Consider the following 18,973-nt stretch of genomic DNA (forward strand, 5'->3'; position numbering starts at 1 on the left):
AGATGGAATATGGGGGCTATTTTATTTCGTATGGATAATCTGAAAAAATATCCTTAGGATATACTTTAAGATATAACTGCATACATTGATGGAAGACAAAATTATGTAGTAAAAAATACCCTGGAGGGTAGACGTAATTCTGATTGTGCAAATTAGTTTTGTAACCTTAGGCAGATTGCTTCATGATGTGTAAAATGAAGGGGCTTGTGTTGGATGGCTTTAATTGGCCCTTCTTGGTGTAAGATTCTACAGTTCCATAAGAACTCTTCCTGGGCAAAGTTTTGTTGACTAAAGAATAACCACTATATTGTCTACAGGATCCCGAAGTAGATGCTGAACTACTCTGCTGTTTTGTTTGTTTGTTGTTTTTGCTCTTCTTTTACTTATTAGTCACCCCCAAAATGAAGATATTTTTGTGGCTTTTATTTCAGGTGCCCTAATGCATGAGTTATCAAATGATGGTGCTCGTAGACAGTTCGAATTTTACCTGGAAGAAATGATTCTGCCTCTCATGGTAGCTAGTGCCCAGAGTGGGGAACGTGAATGCCACATAGTGGTGCTTACAGACGATGATGTGGTTGATTGGGATGAAGAGTATCCACCACAGATGGGAGAAGAATATTCACAAAGTAAGTCCTGTGGCATATTTTCTCTCTCAAATCGTCACAAATTTTCTCTTTATCTTTTACAGTATTGATCAAAGGACAGTTTTTATAAAGAAAGTATGTTGAACTCTTACTTATACCAGGAGTTGGCAAACTACAGCCTGTGGGCCAAATCCAGCCTTTTGCCTGTTTTTATAAACAAAGTTATATGTATTGTCTGTGGCTGCTTATTCGCTACAATGGCAGAGTGGAGTAGTTGGAATGAAGACCGCATGGCTAGCAAAGCCCAAAGTGTTTACTATCTGGCCCTTTACAGAAAAAGTGTACCCGCCCATGTCATGCACAGAAATGGTTTGCTTTTTGTTGAGTATCTGGATCTTAATGATTTTTTTCTTTGCATTTAGAAGCATCCAAGAGAAGTAGATCCTGGAATAGTAGATAATAAAAAAATAAGTGTTTTTTTTTTAGATGAATTACTATGTGTATATAAAATGAGAAGCTTCAACTCAGTGATTGCAAAGATGACTTTAAGTTCTAAGACATTCCTTTGTTAATGTCATAAGTGTTCCTGGAGGATACAGTGACCCTTCTGAAAAGCTTTGTGGAACTTTAGGTATTTCTGACCAAAACGGCACATCTTGGGCAGCAGTGACTAACTTTTTTCTTACTACGCTTCCAAACTTTTTCTGATTAGAACCTTTTGATTTTTTTTTTTTTCTGTTAGAAAATTTATTTCATATTGGTTTGGTTTTGTTTTCATGGTGAACCCAATCTAGTATTTTTGAACAGCTTCATAGATTGAGAAAAAGAGTTAAAAGAATGATTCGAGGAGCTAGGTAAAATAGCCCAACATCTTGTTCTGTCCTCCAGTCTGTGTTGACTCGGTAAGGATTAGGGTTTAAGTAAAAAGTACAGGATTATAGAAAGTATGGAGCCCTTTAAGCTCTGATTTTTCCATTTTACTTACCCTTCTCTAAAAATAAAGCAGACTAAGTGGTATTCTTTTTTATTTTAATTCGAAAGATTTTCATTAGATTACGTTATCGTAGCACTTTTCAGAATTTACATTGAGACATTTCCTTTGCATGATACACTTGAATGACTATTCTGACTCTTCTGTGGACAGTTAGAATAATAAAATGTTACTATTTCCTCATTCCTAGGCTCTTTGCTGACAATGGTTTTCTATAATATGTGGAATAAAAAGTTGAACAAAGCACAGGAAAAATAAAAGGTTACCAAAAATCAGAAGAAATACACTAAATCATTTTCTTTGTAGAAAAAGGAATGAACAAACTTTCACTTTTCAAAAAGTTTGACTCCGAGAGAGTAGAGCCAGCTGTAGAGCACAGAAATGATATTATAGTGATACAGGAATAATAATAGACCTGGGCTTTTCCTTTTTAGTTATTGAGCTTTTCATTTCAATGTTTTTTGGTTTGTTTTTTGTTTCTTACCTTAAACATTGAAGCTTAAAAGGACTGGAAACATTTTTACTCAATTTGTCTATAAATATGTTTCATTTTGTGCCAAGATGTTCCAACGTAAAGAAGATACATTTGAGTAGACAGAGATAAGATAGTCTCTTCAGCCTGATTTTCCTAAATGTGACATTATAACACCACCCATTCTGAGATGTCAAAAAATCTTTATCTTAAAATAATATCAGTAGTCTTAAGGATGTAGTAATAATCACAAATTTACTCCATGAGTAGCTTCTGTATACGTTTTTTCCTTTTATTGGCTCTTAAACCAGCATGTTTGGTTTGTGAGTGTGTTTTTCTTTTTTTGAAAAAACCTTTGCAGTTCACCTTTTAAGGGAGATAACTCCACCTGAAAGAGAGAAGGCGAGGAAGGTCCATCAGTCTAACTCCCTGAAGTGCCCAGCACATTTGGAAGACTCAACATGTTGTCAGTGGAATGTCTGTCCTTTGCAAAGCCAGTTTGCTCTAAACAGACTAACCTAGGCAGAACATGCTCGAATCTGCCATTTTTAACATCAGTATTAAATGGGACTGTTCGCCTGAATGGAAAACAGTTTGTGGGGTGGGCCTTTGTTTTGGGGGAGTTATTAATAGTTGCTCAATCCATGAAATGCAAGATGTATCCATTTTGTACTTTCTGACAAGGCAGTTTTTTCCCCTCCAGATGAGGCCTTGTAGGCATCAGAGCAAAGTCCTTTACTTTGCTTGTTGATAATCATGTGCTATTGATACCTTTTTTTTGGTTCTCTTTATTTGAAGAAATTGGGGCAGACCCCATTCCAGTAAGTTTGTATATGATATATCTTTCAGAAGGAGATTCTTCCTATGGATTGGGTTATCTGATTGGTTATTAAAGCTTTTCTTGTTTCAACTTATGTAGACATTTGCTTATGTATTAACTGTACTGAATTGTCCTGTCATGTTGGCTAGTCATCCTTTGGCATCACTGCATCCATTATTTGGGCTTTTAGGGTTGTCAGGCCCCTTTGATGATCAAGATAAACTTGAGTCATCTCCAAGTACTTTGATTTTAATAAGAAAATATTTTTGTCTCTTTGTTTCCAGTTATTTATAGCACAAAATTATATAGATTTTTCAAGTACATTGAAAACAGAGATGTGGCCAAATCAGTTTTGAAGGAGAGGGGTCTTAAGAAGATTAGATTGGGAATAGAAGGTAAGACATTTTCACTATTTTCTATTAATTTTCTTTTGAAAAAAGCAAGGTTAAACAACTGGATCCCATTGAGAATATAGTTTGAATATTTAAAAATTCAGACAAATGATTACTGAATGCTCATGCAGTAGACATATAAATAACAAAAATCAGTTTTCTTTTTCTGAGATGATAAATAGAAGGCCATTAGAAATTATTATTCATTCCATAAGATCCCTAGCAATATAGAGATATGAATTTGTCTTTTCTGCCGTTGCCTGACTTAATGCATTTTTGACTAAGCCCATGTAGTGTGTTTGGCACGCATGTGTGTATATTCCCGTAAGACTGACAGGACTCTTTGCCTAGTAGTGATCGTGATCAAAGCTCAACAGAATTAAAATCCAGTACTTCCTGAAAATTCATGTAAAAACAGTGCTAGTAGCTTTCTAGTGTCTTAAAGTATAATAGCTTATTTTCAAATTAAATTGAATTGCAAATGTACTTCATCTTACTTAAATGCATACTTTTTAGATTGCTTTTTACTTTATGATTTAAATGAATTTTTGTCAGATGCTTCTTTTATTTTAAAGTGTCCTTACTAAAAACAAAATATCTTCTTTGGCATACCATGGTAAAGGGTAAAGACTGCTTGTGTTCAGAGCCTATGATTTAATAGCTGTATGACCTTGGCCAAGGCACTTTACTTCTCTTTGCCTTCGTTTCCTCATCTAAAATGGGAGCATTAATAAGTACTTTATAGGGTTATTGTGAGGACAGAATGAATTAAAATAGGGCCTAGCACATAGTAATTTCTGTGTTTGTGATGGTGATAACGAAGATTGTGGTGTTCAAATCAATGACCAGATAAGCTTCTGGAGATCGCTGTAATGGGCTGCTGAGACATAGGGAAGAATGACCAGAAACAGGGTCTTTGTGGGAAGGGGAGGAAACTTTGGGCTTAAAAAAGAGGACACATTAGCTTCACCAGTATGTCCCCTCTTCTGTGATTTTGCAAACGATGGGATTTAGCTGTTTCCTTTCAGAGCTAAAGAGAAGGTAACTGGAGGGAGCTACTTTAGATGAGTGGGCAGGGGAGCAGTTATTTGATCTGAAGCCTGATGACAAGTGGGTTGGAACTAGATTGTAAAAAATAAAGCCTTATATACTGTGCTGAGGAGGATGGACCTTCCTCTTTAAGCATGAGGGCGTCATTGGTAGTTTTAAAGCAAGGTTGTAATATGATTACACTTGTGTTAGAGTGGCGATTCTGTGTGGAGGGCAGAGTGGAATACACTGAGATGGGAATTTTAAAGACTTTAATAGTCCAAAAGCAATCAAGGACAAGGGAATAATAGAGGGTAGAAACCTTTCTGATCTCTACTGCTGCCCTTCAGCTGGTAATTGAGTGGAAGTATGAAACAAAGAAGACATTCTACAGAAGGTCCTTAGAAGGTATTTAGACCTTGCCCCTGTTCCCCCTCACCTCAACCACATACACACGCCACACGTGGCTAAATATACTAGCTACCTACGATGCCTACATAACATCCTCCTATGCAAGAATCCTTAATTGAGTCCCTACTATGTGAGGCCTTTGTATTTTTTTCTGATTCTAACTATGGTCTATCTATGGCCTATGGGCCAAATCCAGCCCATTACCTGTTTTTTATAAATCAAGTTTTATTGGAACATAGACATGCTCATTAATTTATGTATTGTCTGTAGCTGATTTCACTTTACAACGGCATAGTTGAGTGGGTGTGATAGAGACCATATGGCCTACAAGCCTGAGATAGGTTACCATCTGGCCCTTTACAGAAAATGTTCGCCAGTACTTGGTCTAAACTAGCAATTCATGCTTGTGGGAAGGAGAGAAGGAACTTTTGATAGCATCTAAGGAAAGTATGTCTTCAGAGAAATTGCCTTACTAGTAAATGACTGAAATTTTTCCAAAACCAGGATGGTTGTTACCAGTTGTTACTCTTCAGTGATTATCATCTAAGATGAGGAAGATATAATTAATTAGGGAAAGCTGTGTTGACTGAAAAAAATGCACAACCTAAATGTTCAGAATTATGTTTTATTCGGTGGCCTTACTGAGGACTATAGCCTGTGATACAGCCTCTCAGACAGCTCTGAGAAACTGTTCCAAAGAGGTAAGGGAGGAGCCAGGATATATAGGAGTTTTTGCTGGGGAAAAAAAAAAATCAGAAGATTACTGCTCATCACAAAAAACAGACATCTCAAGTTAATGATTTTAGCGCCTCTCTATGTTTGGGGAGATGCAGGAGTCTAGGCTTGTTGCAATTATTCCTTTGATATGCATCTTAACTGTCTAGGGCCAGTATCCTGTTTTTCTCCATCCTGAATTCCCCTCAGGAGCATCCTTGGGTGCGGGTGGCTGCAGTGGCTGATGGCTTGATGGCCGCAACATCCTTGTTTACTGACATGGCAAGCAACGTTTTTTTTTGTCCACAGCTGCTTTGGCCATTGGCAGTTTGTCCATTGCCAATCTAAATGAACTGCCTGGTTGTTGAGAGTAGTAACATTTAAATGATATAGGGGTTAAAATATTGGCTTTGCTGACCTAGGTGCAGAAGTACCTGGAATTAGTGAAGCTGGAGAGTTCTAAGGCTCCTTGTCACTTAACAGTAAAAAGGAAAGAAAAACCCAGAAAAATATGAAGATGAGATTTAGGTTTAAAGAAAGTAGAAGGCTATGGGGACTTCCCTGGTGGCGCAGTGGTTGAGAGTCCACCTGCCGATGCAGGGGACACGGGTTCGTGCCCCGGTCCGGGAAGATCCCACATGCCGCGGAGCGGCCGGGCCCGTGAGCCATGGCCGCTGAGCCTGCATGTCCGGAGCCTGTGCTCCGCAACGGGAGAGGCCACAACAGTGAGAAGCCCATGTACCACACACACACACACACACACAAAAGTAGAAGGCTAATACTGCAGTAAGTTGCAGGCCTTGAGGCCAGATAATCCTGCGAAGGGAAGGGTTCGGGGATATTAAGGATATACAACTAGAGCCCATGATGCACTAGATTACATACCATTGTATTAGGGACCCAGCCCCTCCATGCTTTCCGAATATTATTCTGGTAGTTGGTGGATGGTGGGAGGTTTTGTGAATTACATCAGTAGGATTTCAGTTTCTTGCTGTTGAACTAATGACCAAGGGGATAGAATATTGAATTCCCTTCTTTGTTTTAATTTGTTTGTTCAAGAACTACAGTAACCCTCTTTAGGTTAGGTTAAATTGGGTGAGGAATGTGGGGACCCATGTGGGTGTGCATACATGTGTGTGTGCGTGCGTATCCTCAGTTTTTAAAACCTCCCTCTCCTTCAGGTTATCCAACCTACAAAGAAAAAGTAAAGAAAAGGCCTGGGGGCCGCCCAGAAGTGATTTACAACTACGTCCAAAGGCCCTTTATTCGAATGTCTTGGGAGAAGGAAGAAGGAAAGAGTCGGCATGTAGACTTCCAGTGTGTGAAGAGTAAGTCTATCACCAACCTTGCAGCAGCTGCCGCAGACATTCCCCAGGACCAGCTGGTGGTCATGCACCCAACTCCTCAAGTGGATGAGCTGGATATTCTCCCTATCCATCCCCCTTCTAGCAACAATGACCTCGATCCTGACGCACAGAATCCGACGCTGTGATGGTGATGTTGCTTGAAACCATAGCATGCTACTCTTCGCAGTGACGCTGCACTCTCCTCATCCTGCACTGCAAGGCCGCTCTCTGCAGTGAGACGCACGGATGTTTAGGATATTGCAGTGTAGACTTTTTTAAAGACCAAAGGTAGCTGAATGGTTTTTTAAGTGAGTACAACTCTAGCATCTTGAGGTTCCAGTTATATAAATGTATTTGTTTACCGGTAGGTTTGTGGAATTGGTTCTTTGGGGGACAGTCCTTTTTCACACATCTAGATCTTTTCAGAAGTGGCGGAAATTGGCAGCTGGGGTGCTTTCAGTCTAGGTTGATATTCATCACACCCCAGATAAAATGTAGAATATTATATAGTTGCACTTTATATATGGTGGTTAAGTGGAACTGTTCAAGTCATTTTTATAGTTGTGATGCACAATATAATTTAAATAAGTGCTTCTATCAAAGTGTTCTTTCAGTGAAATGTGTATAGTTTGCTGCCCATGATGAACAAAAAATGAGTATCATTGGGCTTATTTGAATGATTAGGATGAGATTCCATGCCCATATCAGTTATCTCCAGTGCCGTCACATGCAGGGAGTGTGACCTTCAGGTGGTTTATTATCCAGTCGGCCTTACCCTTAATCTGTTCGCAGATATTTATTTACTAATGATTTTTTTTGAGTTATGGGATAGGAAGATGAAGTGTTTGCTCTTCATTTACTAAATGATTGTAAACTCGTTTTTCATCAAAATAAAATTCCATTGTTTTAATGTTTCTGATCTTTATAACCACCTTGACCAGATTTTCCATCTCATAATTAGCAGATATCCTGTCTTGTTGGTGTCAGTATAACTAGAAACCAGGTAGCTCAAGGAACTCCAGTTTGGTATATGTGTGAGTGATGAGGCACTTATATTCCCCACTAATTATAAAATAAACTATAAATCCAAAACATTGTTAGAGCTGAAAAGGGAATATTTTCATTTTCTAGCCCAACCTGATATGAAGGATGAAATACCTTTACTAGGTCCTACAGTAACCTTAAGTTTCAGAGCCAAATTCTGACACCAGTTCAGTGTTTTCTCCATTATACTATGATGGTCTGCCTAGCAAATTTTTCATGAAAATGTTTTTGTTTTGTTTTTTTAATATTCTGTGGCCCAATTCATGAAGAAATCAGAAGTATTTAGGTGCTTTGGGTCCAGGGTCACTTACTGTTTGAAGCCATACAGCTGTGAGTAGTAGAGGAGTTGTACATTAGAGAAGCCAGTCTGTTCTATCTAATCTTGATTTTGTAAAATTTCAGAGGATTTGCAGTTTGTGTTTAAGCAGTAACATCTTTCTTTGCTCTCACAGAAACTGAAATTACAGTACAGCAAAAATATAGTACAGCTAAACTAGTAACACAGGGAAATTATGTATGCCCTAGAATTGTTATGAAGGCCAGAAAAGCACTGTAAATGCTTTTGGTGTGGCTCATCCTTAAACAAACACCCACCATGGAAAATTGATGATCCAGCCCTGTGGCATTTTTTTTCCCTGTAGGATTTTTCTATTTGAAATGTGAACAATATTTATAGAACAAGGGAAACATTTATTAAAAATATTTAACTAATACATTATACTTTAACCCATATTTATAGTAAAGGATTCATTCTTACAAGGAAGAATAAACGGTTTTATGATACAATTAGTATAAGAAATATCCACATGGGGAACTTCTTTGTAGTGTAAAAACACCATACATCTGAAATGACCATCTGCATATAAAAGCTACCAATGATGCTTCTGTGCACAATGATTAAAAAATTCAACACAAACAGAATCCAAAATATACAATTAATGCAAGCTATCCACAGCTAGCCCAATAATCATCAATGATGAGGAAACACTGGAGCAGGCTTAGTTCCACTTTGTCTGAAGTTACACATAGTAAGATTGACTTGTATCAATGGCTCTGAGATGGCTTTTATGAAGACAGTACATAAAAGCTGTTCTCTCCTTATCCGGTAAGCTTCACAGACTGTATAACTCCATCAGTAATGCACTTTGATACTGTAGCTGTCGCCAAAGCAACATGTAGTGTTTACAGCGGCCATGGCAAGTCGCTAAAGTCAACAGGACCACCGAGCCCAGCATCTGCTTCCAAGAGGCTCATTATGACAGCCATTGCTGCTTCATCGTTACTGGGACTGCTTGAGCCTTGATCATTGTCTATCATATCTATGCCTATGTGAGGGTTCTCACCTGTGCAAAGAGATGAAGACTGGTTAGTGATAATACCAAAGCATGTTTAACTTTAGCAAGCGGTTCCTAAGCACACTTTTAATAAGAACGTTATACCTAACAGTAGGGTGAGAAGGATGAGAGAGGCTGCTTTTTGGGCGGGGGGGGGGGGGGGGTTGCCATATTTCTTTTTAACGTTGGTGTTTTTCAGAGGGAAGACCCAACTTTTTAAGAAGAAAGTACTTAAAATTCAATGAAGAGTATCAAGTATGAGTTGACCTCATTTTAATATTCTGATATAACCAGTTATAAGGAGAGAATTATTACAGAAGGAACAAAATAGGAAGATAGAGATTAGGGGAAAAAAGATCTAGAAAGCTAAGCAGAGAAAAAGATGGGTGGGGTGGGAGAAGCAAACTCTTCATTGGCTTAATGACTTTTAATGCCCTCTGAAATGCTTACTGATGACCCTTTTAGGCTTTATCTGAACCTGCATGTCTCTCCCTCCAAAGAGATTATGTTCCACACATTGGGAAAAAGCCCGTGTCCAGGGCGCTGTAGCCTCTTGAGTTCCAGGGACAGACCTGGACCCCAGCGAGAACCCAACCATTAAACTCAACTTTGAAGTAAAGATTTAAACAAAATTTAAACCTTTACTTTGTTTTTATCAAGTTTGCCTAGAACTGGTTTGTTTTTCCAGTTCAGTTCTTAAAACTGACTTTATGCCACATGTTTTTTTGCAAGCTCTTTGCATTGGAAATGAATAATAATGCTACTTACCAAGAATAGAAGAGCTATCAGAATATGGATAACCTGGGTTCTCCTGAGCCTGCCCTGGTAGTAGGCCACTGGAAGGAATGTCTGGAGTCCCTCCATTTAAAATCTACAAACAAAAGTAAAGTTTTCACATCAGCAGCAGTTTCAATCAGTATTTTATGCAGTGTCACCAAGAAAAGAAGCATGTTGAAAAGAGGAAGGTGGGGAGAAAAAGCTTCAAATGGCTTCAGTTTCTTACTGGATGATTTCACAACAGAGACTCTTAGGAATGGTCACAGTAAGGAAAAAGCCTCTCCCCCAAACTATTCTTCTCTTTATTGGATTCAGCCCACACAGGCAATTTAAAGGCTGAATAAAATCCCTAGAGCATTCACATGTTTAAGGCCAAGGACTAAACCTCAGGGAGCCCAGATGGGCAGGTCCCCTGTAAGGGAGGAAAACTTCTTACAGCAACAGATGTTGCTGAAGAAGAAAGGGCTGTTACACTGTGAAGAGACACAGCTCTGAGGAGTCGCAAATGAACAACAAAACACTAGAATAAATCATCACTATAGTTACACCACAGATGCCAACATTAGTAACCACTGGTTTAAGTTCTTAAGAGAGGCTACTGAGAAGTATTATTACCACTCCTCAGTAGCAGAACTCTGTCTCCCCCAACTCCCCACCCGCCATGACTGAGTCTCATAGAAAAGCACCTTTGAGAAGTATTTGGATGTAGGTGCGGAAACAGTTTGGTAGAAGCTGGGATTTCAGGAGAGGCAGTGATTTCAGGCCTTGCCAGTAGATGGCATTACAACCTTATCTCCGCCATTCAACTTTTTGAAGAGACTCTCAAAAAGACTTTACACTCTAGAAATTATTGAGGACTCCAAAGAACTTTTGTTTATACAGGCTATATTTATCAATACTTACTATATGTGAAGTTAAAGCTAATACATTAAAAAATATAATAAAACTATTACACATTAACATGAATAGCATTTTAATGAAAAAGAACTATTTTCAAAAATAACGAAAAGTTAGAAGTGTCATTTTACATTTTTTGCAAATCGAATGTCTGGCTTAACAGAATTTAACTGGATTCGCATTTGCTTCTCCATTCAGTCTGTTTAGGTATGTTGTTTGAAATACATATCTGAAGGAACTCTGGCCTCTCATAGATAGGCAGTTAGAAAAGGGAGGTATATTTTAATAGCCTTTTCAAATAATCGTGGTATTCTTTGATATTACATCAAAACTCAGCAAGCGGAAGTTTCTTAAAGATTAGTTGCAATGTGGAGTTTGAAACCATATCAATGAAATTTTGATACTCTTATGTTGAAATCCATTGGTGTATCTTGGCAATTAGGATGGATCTTTTTTACCTTTGCATGATTTTGAAATATCTTACATCAGTCATTTGGAAAATACTGGTCCACTGAGTTACGTGGATCTTCCAAATGTGGACACACTTCATTGTACAACATCAAAACATCACCACTGTTAATATTACCTACATCAGAAATATCTTAAGTTTTGGGAAGCAGTCAAGCTCAAAGTAGCAGACACAAGTTTTCCCCAAAATTCTAATTTTTGCCTGAAAGCTAAAATTTTATCACCGTCAGTTGTTTTCTTTGAAGTCGCAGGTTCATTCATTTTCAAGAAAATGTACACTAAATACCCAAGTCTGAAAAACCATAGTTTGCGACAGTAAAAATGGTTTCCTATGAAAAAGGTGATTGGGTTCGGTTTATAACAAACAGTCGCACAAGTGCTTTTCCTTGAGACAACCATCATACTTCATGTGCAGCACAAGTGCTTTATGCACACTTCCCATTTTGTAACAGTTTTAAAAAGATTTACTCAAGGATTTTATAAAATTTTACTGCTTTATTAAGGACATTCTTAAATGAAGCTGGCTTTTAAATTTATTATTTTATTGTGAGTATACGGTGGTGAAATACACTGTCAGTACATTCTGGTGCCACAGGCTTGATTTTTGTAAAAGCACCAGCAGTCTTACCCAACATTGCTTTTTCACTATCAGTTCACATATCAACACAGTGAGAAAAAACTGTTTAGCATTATTATGAAAATACATTTGACCATGCAGACCCCTGAAAAGATGCCCTCTCCCTAACCCCACCAAAAGACCACAGATGACATTTAGGGAACTGCTGCTTTATCTCACCCTGCCTTGGTACTTCTAGATGTCCAGAGTCTCCTGGAACCTATGAGGCTCACTAAGCCTCCTCTTTTTATTATATTTAGCTTGACCCTAGTTAAAACAACTGGCAGGCTAAATGGCTCATTTTTGGACCTGCCAATTTTGAAAGTGACTGGGAAGGGTTGGAAGCCTGCGGCCACCTTTACTTTTGTGGCTTTGGTACACTATTTAATGCTGTCATTTTTAACTCCATCTTGTTTAGATGCCTTTCTTATAAGGTCCTGCTGCTGATGACTCAGAATACATTCAGAATTTCTTCTCAGACCCACTTTTATAAGCCCAAAGAAAACATTTTCCAAAAATGCCTCAAAAATACTTGGGGCTTTGTGATGCAGAGTATACTTTTAGATCTCTGGCATTTGTTGGTGTGAAAAGAATCAGAAGTCAAGAGACCTGAATTTAGTTTGGGGCAATACTTACTAAATTCTGGGCTAGTCATGTAACATTTGGTAGCCTGGATTTTGTCACCTATGAGGTTGTGAGGATAGATGAGAGATTGTATATGGAAGTTCCCCGAGTAATATTTAAGCACTGAAGTGGAGTGATGACCTTCCAAAATAGAGTAGTGGGATTCTTGGTACCAGGAAATCAAGTGCCTAAAAGTTGAACTGAGACACAAAGAAGAGGATACCGTGCTAGGGAGATGGTAGATCCAGTATGGAGGAAGGACCTAGTGGTGTAACAGAACAGAGCTAAGAGCTCAGCCTGCGAGCAGGGGGGAGGGGGGTGCCCAGCCCAGACTTCATCTGTCAGTACTATCTTCTGAGTCATTACCGAAGACCAGGCACTTTCACATATATACTTTCATAACAGAACTTCATGTGCAAAGATGCTGGCTGCCCTAACCTATGTCAGCCGCATTATAAAGAAATCTAAGGCTTAAAAAATTGTATAGGGCCACATAGCCAGCACATGGCAAGGCTAGGCTTCAAACCCAGACCCATTAATTTACTGGCTTTCAAACCTTTTTGGGGGAAGCAAAACCTTTTTTCAAATAAACACTTTTACAGAAGAGTCATGTGTCAGAAGTAAAGCTTCCCTAGAAGAAGCAGGAGTCTTCCTACCTTGTCTTCCTCATCACCTGCCCCTCGCCCCAATCCTACCTGGCAGCACCACAGCTCCTGGTAACCTGAGTCTCTGAGGAGCCCAGTTTTGGAAACCCATGTCCTGCTTTTGATACAGTTTGTGCCCTATGTAAATTACTCATATTCTTTCTCTGTGTACATGTCTTGGGAGATAGGGGAAGGAAGACTATGTCTCAAGATGCTGGCCTTTGCAGCATCCTAACCTATGTTAACATCAGACACTATAGATTTATGATTTACGATTAACATTGGCCTAGGCTTGTAAATTCTCTCATCAGCACTAAAGATGAAAACAGATTATTGGTTTCTAAGACTATAGTATAGTCTTCTGGCCAGTTCTTCATGAGGGCTGGCGACTGATAAACTACTTGTACTCAATGCTGTCCCATCGTAGGAAACCCAGGCAGATACCTAAGTATTCTGCAACTGCAAAGGCATGACTTGCCTTCCGAAGGACTGCTGGTGGTATCACTGTTTCCAGGACCTGCACTAGACACTAACAATATTTTCTCCCTTGAAAACTCCCGGCAGAGAACTAGATAGTTTTAGGTACTCACTAACCCTTCCCTCACGGGAGCTCTTGAATTCCTCCCTCCATACAATGGACTGATAGCTCCCCAATCCTTAGAAAGATCTCTTTCTGCCTTCCCCCACTCACATGGGATAAATCCTCTTAACAATGTCAGCAAGGCTCCCTAGCTCCACTGGTATGCTTTGTACCTCACCTAACACAGATGCATTTACTTCAAGGAGGAAAAAAGGGCCCTACCTGTTTCAGCAACCACAGTTATATACTCCCACTTCCAGTATTTCAGAACTTGGGCAAGAGCTCTCTGGATGAAGAAGGGCCTTAGTCTAAGAGTCATCAGCCCTACCTTCTTGCCTCCTGGAGAAGAGGCATCAGGGGGAGGTGTACTTGTGATGTTCAATGGGCTGGAGCCACAGCTGGAAGGCGATGACCCTCTTATCCTGTCAGAGAAAAGAGGAGTTAGTTACATTGCCTTTCCTTTTTTTCACTGGAGTGTGTGTGTTTTGTTGAGGGGTGGGGGTGAGAAGAAGGATGAAGATCTAGAATAGGGATTGGCAAGCTTTCTGTAAAGGGCTAGAGAGTGATTATTTTAGGCTCTGTAGGCCATATGGTCTCTCACAACTACTGAACTCTGCCACTGTAGCCTGAAAGCAGCCATAGATGATATCCAAGTGAATGGATATAGCTGTGTTCCAATAAAACTTTATTTATAGGTGATAAGCTGGATATATCCCATAGGCACCTGATCTAGAACACAGATCCTGGAGGCAAGCTTCTCACTGACAAAGCCCTTGGATTAGCGTTTGGATTTCAGGTTTGTGAATTTCAAGTAGGTGGCCAGTTTCATTTGCTCACAGAATCCAGATCTCAGAGTTGGTGGCATTCTATCTTTGATACAGTGAACTAGAATCCACAGCAAATGACTTATTCTCTACCCTGCAAACACGGCTTAGCTAGCGACTACTCAGGAAATGGAGGGTGCTGCAGTGGTTTCAGCCCCACCTAGAAAGTGGCCTCACGTGAGCAGTTGCCATCGTCATCTTCTAAGGCAACAGGTGATGAAAAATGGGTCCAAGCCTTCCTCAGCTAGCTTATTTCTCAGCATAGTAGGTTTACAGAGGGAAAGACTTAGAGCTGTAAATCCACATAAACTCTTGTCAAGCTGAAGGACCTCAGCAAAGGAAGCCATGACCTGGCACCGCAGCTAGAGTTTAGGGAAACTTGAATGGCAGCTGCGTGACCACCAGGCTCTTAGCACCTACATGGATGATTGCAGCTTCTGGGTCTCCCAGGGACCCCTCCACTGCCCAGCAGTCTTAGCTCTTGGCCTGTCCTAATTCTGTAATTTGTGAGTAAACAAGCTCTCGCTCTCTGTCTCTCTCCTGGATCATAAGCTTCTGAAAGGCGGGATACAACTATATACCAGGTGTTCTTCACCCACACAGATGACTACTAATTGCTTACTGAAAAATTGTTGAATGTCTCCCATTTTTCCCTACCTACATCTACGGAACCACTGTTTCCCCAGCTTCCCTATCTTAGAATTGCCTTTTCGTAGTCACTTGTTTCATTTTCAATACCTAGTCCTTGAATTACTGATTTCTCTTTTGGACACTACCATCACTGTAAGGTCGGCCTCATTCCTAGTTTGTTAAGCGCTTACCTTCACCTCTTCCTACTCCAATCCAACTTCCACGATGCTTATTTTTTGTTTTTGTTTTTTTGGGGTTTTTTTTGGCTGTGCCCCGCGGCATGTGGCATCTTAGTTCCCCAACCAGCGATCGAACCCACACCCCCTGCACTGGAAGCGCGGAGTCGTCACCATTGGACCGCCAAGGAAGTTCCCAGCTTCCACGATGCTTATAACACACCACTCTGGACACCTGCTCAGCATCCTACAGTGCACAGGGTCTTCCAATTTCCGTCCAGTCTCAACTGTTAAACATCATTTCTTAGAACTCTCAGCAATCTCCCATCACAGCTGTGGCTCCGTTCTACAAAGAGGCTGCCAAGGTAGATGGCCTGCTTTTTGTGTCCTGTCCACTCACATGCCCATTCCAGCCTGTGTCTGTCTCTTCTAGAAGGAACACCCACATTCATCATAAAACCCAGCTAAGGCCAAGTTCAAACCGTCCTCCCTTGCTTGCTGCAGCCCATGCACTCTCCGTTTTTTCTTTTATCATAAAGAAAATAGGCTTCGCAAAGATTGTAAGACCTTTGCGTTCAAGGACTGTTTTATACTGTCCTTGGATGGTCTCGAGCAAAGCACAGGGTATGCCGGGACTGATCAGCACCAGATTATCAGTGCACACTGCACCCACACCTTCCTGAAGTAGCTTCAAACAGCCACATCCGTCATTCCTGAAGGGCTGGAACAGAACTGTGCTGTTCTGTTATCCCACTGGGATAAGAGCCCCACTGTGGCCAATTAGAAAACAAGGCCGGCCTCCAATTCTCCTGAGAGAATCAGTCCAGTGGCAGCAGGGATCCTATGGTTATGTTCCATTAAGTTTGTATGCCTAAGGACCTGGTTACCACCCTCTCCATTGCCCAAATTCAAATGGACTTATGATTACTGCTTCTCTCTCAATGACTGTTCTTAAAGACTTAATTAACAATTTTTGAACACTCGCTACCATGTCAGTTCTAGGAACTTTCCTGAGTTCTCTCACAATCCTAGGGCAATTTTAGGGAGATAGATATTGCCTCCCTTTTATGGCTTAAGTCAACAGAGTCCAATAAGTTAAATGAATCTCCTAAGCAGAGGCCTAGGACTCAACCCCGATAAACTGCTTCAGAGCTTCTTCTCTTTCATATGGAACAGGAGTTCCGCCCAAGGGAGCTTCTATTACTAGCTGATTTGCTTGGTCTCTATTACTAACCCTAGGCAACTTTTTGACTGGAAGAAGCTAATGTTTTGTTAAGGCCCAGATCAAGGCAGTTCACAGCTCTGCTACTGCAGTCCTGTAATTTTAGTGTTCATCTACCCACTGGGAAGCTCCTTGGGTCATATACAAAGTAATAAGAAAGTTGAGCCTCCCAGAGTTCCATTTAGCTCTGGCCTGTTTGGGTTTAGCTTCCTTATTTAAAGGCAGGATTTCTCAGTCTCGACACTAACTGACATTTTGGACTGAAAAATTCTTCCTTAGGGGTCAGGGCTTGGGAGGGCTGTCCTGTGACTGTAGAATGTTTAGCAAGCAGCATCCCTGGTCTCTATCCACTGGATGTTTAGCAACAACCTCCCACTCAGTTGTGACAACCGAAAATGTCTCCAGACATCAACAAAACATCCCTTGGGGGGTAAAGTGCCCTGGGGTTGAGAACACTGGTTTAAGGGAACAACTAGGTGTTACTTGCCTGTGGATTTCCATGATTTCCTCAGCAATCATTCGACCTATTTTTCCTGCCCCAGCCCTGGTTCCCCCTGGAATCCCTGGAACAGTGGGGTGGGTCCTCTTTGGGCCACCTACAACAGAGGAATCTGAGAGTGGGAAAGGGGAAGAAAGCAGAGGGAGAAATGCTATTATGTGTTAAATTAAATCCACTTCATCCCATGATCCACTTGAAGTTCAAGCTTAGGGTTGTGCCCTGAGGGACATGAGAGCCACAGCTTGTCAGGAAAAGGCATTCCGGCAGGGAAAAGCTCAGGTTTCCTTCCAGGATCAGAGATGTTGATATTAAAGCTTCTAATTCCTCATGCACTCAACATATGCTGGCCGAAAGCCACTGGGCTGCACACCAGAGTCACAGAGATAAGTCGGCATCCCTGCCCTCAAGGAGCTCACAGTCTAATGGGGAGACACACAAGATAAACAGTGGCTGGAACAAACTGCGATAAGTTTTATAGGTCAGCAAGAAGCACCCAACTCATGCAGGGCCAGGTGCAACCTCCTGGAAGAAATGAACTCTGAGCTCAGTCTTGAGAGAGGAGCATAAAGTAGGTTGGCAGAGAGGTAAGGAGGGGAAAGCATTCCAGGCACAGCAACCAGTGTATGCAAGAGCACTGAGGCAGGACACAACTTGGGAGACTACGCCAAGAAACTCATTACAAATGAGGATGGAGGAGTGACAGATGAAACTGAGAGGCAGGTACCAGTCAGACCGTGAAGGGCCTTGGATGCCACACTAACAGATTTGAACAGTATCCACAGGGGACAAGGAGCACCGAAGTGCCTGACACAGAAAAACACAAGTTCACCGTGTGGAGAATGAACCGCAGTGGAGGACACGGGCGCAGAGGAGGGCAGGGCGACTAGAGTTGGGCAGTTATCTGCAGGAAGCCAAGCAACAGATGGGGAGGGTGAGGTAGCAACAGTGGGGTTGGAGAGGTTTAAAAAGAAGGGACAGGATGTGTTTTGATATAATGGGAGAGGTAGGAGTCACGGTTTCTGGCTTAACCGACCAGACTATGGGTGAGGGTGTGTGCAGAGAACCGATTTGGATGTGCTGAGTTATAGATGCCTGTGGGACTCCAGGTGGCTTCGCCCAGGAGGCCACTGGAAAGGCAGATCTGGAGCTCAGGAATGAAACCGGATGTAGGATTCATCGATGCAGAGGCAGGGGCTGAAGCCATGCAAGAAGAGGCCTGAGGAAGCAGGAGTCAGGTGTGGAGAGCAGCGGCCAAGGCCGAGCCAGGGGAGGGCCCCGCCGGGTACAGCACACCCCGGTGCTGACAGACACCCTCCTCCCACCACGGGATCCCGGCGGCCATCCCCGAGAGCACTTCACATCGCAGCCACTGGGAAGCCAGGGGGAGGAGAGCACAGGCAGCAGGAGCTGCCCTGTCAAGGCTTCCGGGATCCAGGCAGCCTCAGCAAAGGTACAAACAAGTTCCCGGCATTCCAGGCTCAACAGAGAAAGTAAGATGACAGCGTCCTCAGTGATCATCCCCGCGAGGCCTCCCTTGTTCCACAGAAGATGGTGGCCGGGGACCCCAAATACCGGGGGCTCGGGGATGGGGGCCACAAGCAGCTTCTCAGGGGCAAGCCCAGACATCCCGGTGGCACATAGTTACCTTCTCCAGAGGGCAGCGTGCTGTCCATGCTGCGGGGGGATGCTGTGGGCTGAGGGAAGCTTGGGTCCCCGCCTTCCAGGACGTTGGCTCTGTGAACATCCCAGCAACAAGGAAACGTGAGTCAGGCCTGCTCAGAACTGTGCACCTTTCACCTTGGCCAAGGTGTACGGTGTCCACTCTGGACCTGGACAGGCCACGAAATGAAGTGTCTGAGCGGCTCACAGGTCTCCT

The 18,973-nt window shown here is 41.7% G+C and overlaps 2 protein-coding genes across 21 annotated transcripts in view; one reads left to right on the top strand and one right to left on the bottom strand.

Moving 5' to 3' along the window:
- The window catches only part of BTBD10 (BTB domain containing 10), an 81,459-nt gene extending 62,628 nt beyond the window's left edge, over positions 1–18,831 (top strand). For 7 of the 9 annotated variants that reach the window (XM_022555723.3, XM_022555724.2, XM_089915135.1 and 4 more), the window contains 3 exons: positions 432–629; positions 3,155–3,265; positions 6,598–18,831. In XM_022555723.3, the coding sequence (XP_022411431.1) occupies positions 432–629; positions 3,155–3,265; positions 6,598–6,908 (620 nt within the window). In that variant the 3' untranslated portion in view covers positions 6,909–18,831. Of the gene's footprint in view, positions 1–431; positions 630–2,411; positions 2,517–3,154; positions 3,266–6,597 lie in introns of all 9 variants that reach the window. The other 2 variants (XM_089915137.1, XM_089915136.1) reach the window with 2 other exon arrangements.
- The window catches only part of BMAL1 (basic helix-loop-helix ARNT like 1), a 106,387-nt gene continuing 93,835 nt past the window's right edge, over positions 6,422–18,973 (bottom strand). For 3 of the 12 annotated variants that reach the window (XM_022555710.3, XM_022555707.3, XM_022555706.3), the window contains 5 exons: positions 18,743–18,831; positions 17,086–17,209; positions 14,075–14,168; positions 9,909–10,011; positions 6,434–9,149 (listed from right to left, as the gene is read on the bottom strand). In XM_022555710.3, the coding sequence (XP_022411418.1) occupies positions 8,989–9,149; positions 9,909–10,011; positions 14,075–14,168; positions 17,086–17,209; positions 18,743–18,831 (571 nt within the window). In that variant the 3' untranslated portion in view covers positions 6,434–8,988. Of the gene's footprint in view, positions 9,150–9,908; positions 10,012–13,968; positions 14,169–17,085; positions 17,210–18,742; positions 18,832–18,973 lie in introns of all 12 variants that reach the window. The other 9 variants (XM_089915132.1, XM_089915133.1, XM_089915128.1 and 6 more) reach the window with 7 other exon arrangements.

Source organism: Delphinapterus leucas, chromosome 7, assembly GCF_059928025.1.
Source record: "Delphinapterus leucas isolate spDelLeu-1000000601 "Yukka" chromosome 7, BTC_Dleu_Yukka2, whole genome shotgun sequence".
Lineage (NCBI taxonomy): Eukaryota > Metazoa > Chordata > Mammalia > Artiodactyla > Monodontidae > Delphinapterus > Delphinapterus leucas.